The sequence below is a fragment of the Octodon degus genome, unplaced genomic scaffold, assembly GCF_000260255.1.
Source record: "Octodon degus isolate 3935 unplaced genomic scaffold, OctDeg1.0 scaffold00011, whole genome shotgun sequence".
Taxonomy (NCBI): domain Eukaryota; kingdom Metazoa; phylum Chordata; class Mammalia; order Rodentia; family Octodontidae; genus Octodon; species Octodon degus.
Window position 1 is genome coordinate 14,135,131 of NW_004524587.1, and position 3,202 is coordinate 14,138,332.

Below are 3,202 nucleotides of genomic sequence, written 5' to 3' on the forward strand. Positions count from 1 at the left end.
ATTTCTTCAGTTTGTCAGCACAATCTAGGCTTGAACTGAATCCAGCCCGCCTGCCTATGTCACATCTGGCTTTGCTATGAAAGCCCACAGCCCTGCAACTTCCCCTCCAGGAAGTGAACTCCAAATACTAGTCCAAGCTGGCTCATGTGACCTCCATACCAGATGAGATGCAGAACCAAGTTTCATAAGTAGAGAGCATCTTTGCTACCTCATGGGTGAACATATATCGTTCAGAGAGCAATGGAGATTACAGAGTCAACAGCATTAGGCTGGAGGATACTGAAAATGTCTGTACACTTATGTTGTGAACCACAACCACAAGCACCCTGCTGGGAGACCCTCTCTTACACGTATAACCAGTTAAGATACTCCATGCCACACAGGGGTATCTAACTGGAAGTCTAGGTGCCTACTATACTGTGGCTAGACACTTAACTCCAGGACCTTTAAGATGTCACTGAGAAGGGGAATGGATGCTGGGTTAGGAGTCACAAGACTATGGCTCTGAAGCTGGCTCTGCCTGCCAATTATTTGCAACTTGATCTAGTGCAAATTATTTTTATCACTGTGTGCTTTTGTTTATTAGTCTTAATCAGAAGGATAACAGGCAGACTCGGTGGTACATACCTCAGAGGCTAAAGCAGGAGGGAGGCTCCCTGAACCCATAAGTTTGAACAACACAGTAAGACACTATGAGAGAAAGAGAACAAATTTCTTCTGTCTAGTTTAAAGGGTGTTTTGTAAACAAAATGAAACACAGTGCAATATACTTAGAAAAGTTGCTCATTCCTTAGAAAAGGAAACTCTCCTACCCTACAAATGGTAAGAATATATAATAAGCAGATTAGAAGGACTTTTTATTTGTAGCTACATATGAGGGGAAAAAATCAGTAGGCACCCAGCCAACACACTTTGTGTTCCTTCTATGTTCCAGAGACAGCCAGACTGAAAGAATATTCAGAGTTGAACTACAACAGCCAGAGCAAACCATGGGAGCCCTTACTGTGTTTGAGTCCCAAGTCACTCTGGCCTAGGGGTAGCACTCAGAGGCTTAAAGTCCAGACAGGGAAGTGAAGATGAAGATTAGAAAGGAAAACAAAAGAGCAAAGGGGGGCAATAAGCTGAAAGTTGGTGGACTGTAGAAGGTATATACAGTATGGTAGAAATGCCATCCCCATATGCTCTTGCCGCCTATAGAACCAGGTGGCAAGGTCAGAGCCTTTTTTTTTTTTTTTTTGTGGTACTGGGGATTGAACTCAGGACCCTGTGCTTGCCAGGCAAGTTCTTATTCTACTGAGCTATTGTCCTGGGTCCAAGGTCAGAGCCTTACTAAGCCTATCTATGAAATCAGCAAGGGAGAGGGAGCAAATGAAGATTAAGTTCAGCTTGTCTCATATGATCCTGCCCTGGCTTACTCTCAAAGAGCTGTGGTACATTCTCAGAGTATATAGGGGGCCCCTGTTGCTCACATACAGCCCCTTGGGAGAGGACTCCCACCTCTACATACATAAAACACTCAACCTGTCCTCATATAGATGGGCTGGATTGTACTCTCAAGGCAGAGCCAATATAAAGGGTTAGAGCCAAGTCCTTAGGACCTCTTAGTCAGCTGACAAGTCTCTAGCTCCAGGCTTTTATGGAGCTCAAGCCTGTTGCAGGCTGGCTTAGGCCAAGCTGCACATAAAATCACAGGGAAGCTTTCCACACTTTTTGCAGGCCCCAAGTGGAGAAGCTAGATCGATTTCAGTGAATCTGGAATAGAGGGAAGAAGGCATCCAGGCAACTTTAGTTCACATCCATACTTGAGGCCTCTGCTTCTGCCCATGCAGGACTTACCTTCTCAATCTTGTCAGGGTCTGACAGCAAAGCAGCTCCCATTCCTCCCTAGGGAGAAGCACACAGAAGGTCTTCTTACAGCTGGGGAAGGAGGGCCCCTCCCTGTAGTGTAACAACATGGTATGGCAAACTAGTAGTCAAGTTCACTGGCAACTGGCATTTCTCCTAACCAAGTAGGAATACAACATTCATGCCCAGATAAATAGGGATTGGAGATAGAAGAGTTCCAAAACTCATCATTCTGATCCCCCTGGCAAAACCCACTGGGATATCTAGAAGTGAATTCTACAAAAAAAAATTTTTTCAGGACTTCCCATGCCATACTCAGTGTCTTAGTAAACTAAATCTTAGCACTCTGACACCTTTAAAGGCATCTCCTTTTACAATAAGATTAAATACACCTTTTACTCTCATATCCAACACTGTGTACCAATGCCACCAGTAAAGTTTCTCAGAGGCACAAATTCTGTGTAGGCCTTTCTCTGCCAGCAACAGTGTCCCAGTCCCAAAGTCCCAGTTTTATGCCAAACCCTTAACAAAAACCTCAACAAATAGAAAACACTGGTTCATGAAGCCATTTCAATCGCAGTAATAACAACGATTGTCTCTTGATGATGGAGTTATTCACCAATAATTTTCTTCCTTTTGTTTATTTATTTATCTATCTATTTATTTTTGGTGCAACCGGGGATTGAACTCAGGCTTTTGTGCTTGCCAGGGAAGTGCTTATTCCACTGAGCCATCTCCCCGGCCCCAGTTTTCTTGCTTTTAAAAATGATTTTCTAGGTTCAGTGGGGACCTGGTACCTCTTTTGTGAAGCGGCAGCTAAGAAGACTCAGGCATTCACTATGGTCGATTAACAGTCCAAGGAAGGAATCAAGACTGAGAACAATAATCACATTAATTTGAAGATTGCAGGGCAGGATGGTTCTGTGGTACAGTTTAAGATTAAGACGCATATACTTGCCACTTGAAGATATACATAAGTGAAATAAACCAGACCCACATGTGTAAATATCGTATTGTCTCCCTAGTGTAAGAACTTAAAGGAGGAACTACATATAGAAAGTTACAACACAAAAGGAAAGCGAGAACTTGAGGATTGGACAAAGGAGTGGGCAAGGAGAAAAGCTGAGACTCATGACAGGGGCCAAACCATGCATTTGTATGCACGAGATGGGTGGGGCAGTGATCCTGGGGGACATCAGCAGGTTTTTGAGACTAGCGGTTGGCTGGTGAGATGCTCACCCTGACTAACTCTACATGCTGGTGCCTGTGAGCCAGGCAGTTGCACTAAGGATGGTGACGTGTAACAGAGGGGTCACGCTTGGAGTGCCTGCCATCTTGGTCTTCTAAATATGTACTT

General features: G+C 44.1%; 1 protein-coding gene and 1 pseudogene across 4 annotated transcripts in view; one reads left to right on the forward strand and one right to left on the reverse strand.

Moving 5' to 3' along the window:
- Dus2 (dihydrouridine synthase 2) overlaps positions 1-3,202 on the reverse strand; it is a 52,508-nt gene that overhangs the window by 18,543 nt on the left and 30,763 nt on the right. For all 4 annotated transcript variants that reach the window (XM_004625841.3, XM_023709407.1, XM_023709408.1 and 1 more), the window contains exon 7: positions 1,837-1,884. In XM_004625841.3, coding sequence (XP_004625898.1) covers positions 1,837-1,884 — 48 coding nt within the window. The remainder of the gene's footprint in view (positions 1-1,836; positions 1,885-3,202) is intronic.
- LOC101590918 overlaps positions 2,685-3,202 on the forward strand; it is a 2,259-nt pseudogene continuing 1,741 nt past the window's right edge.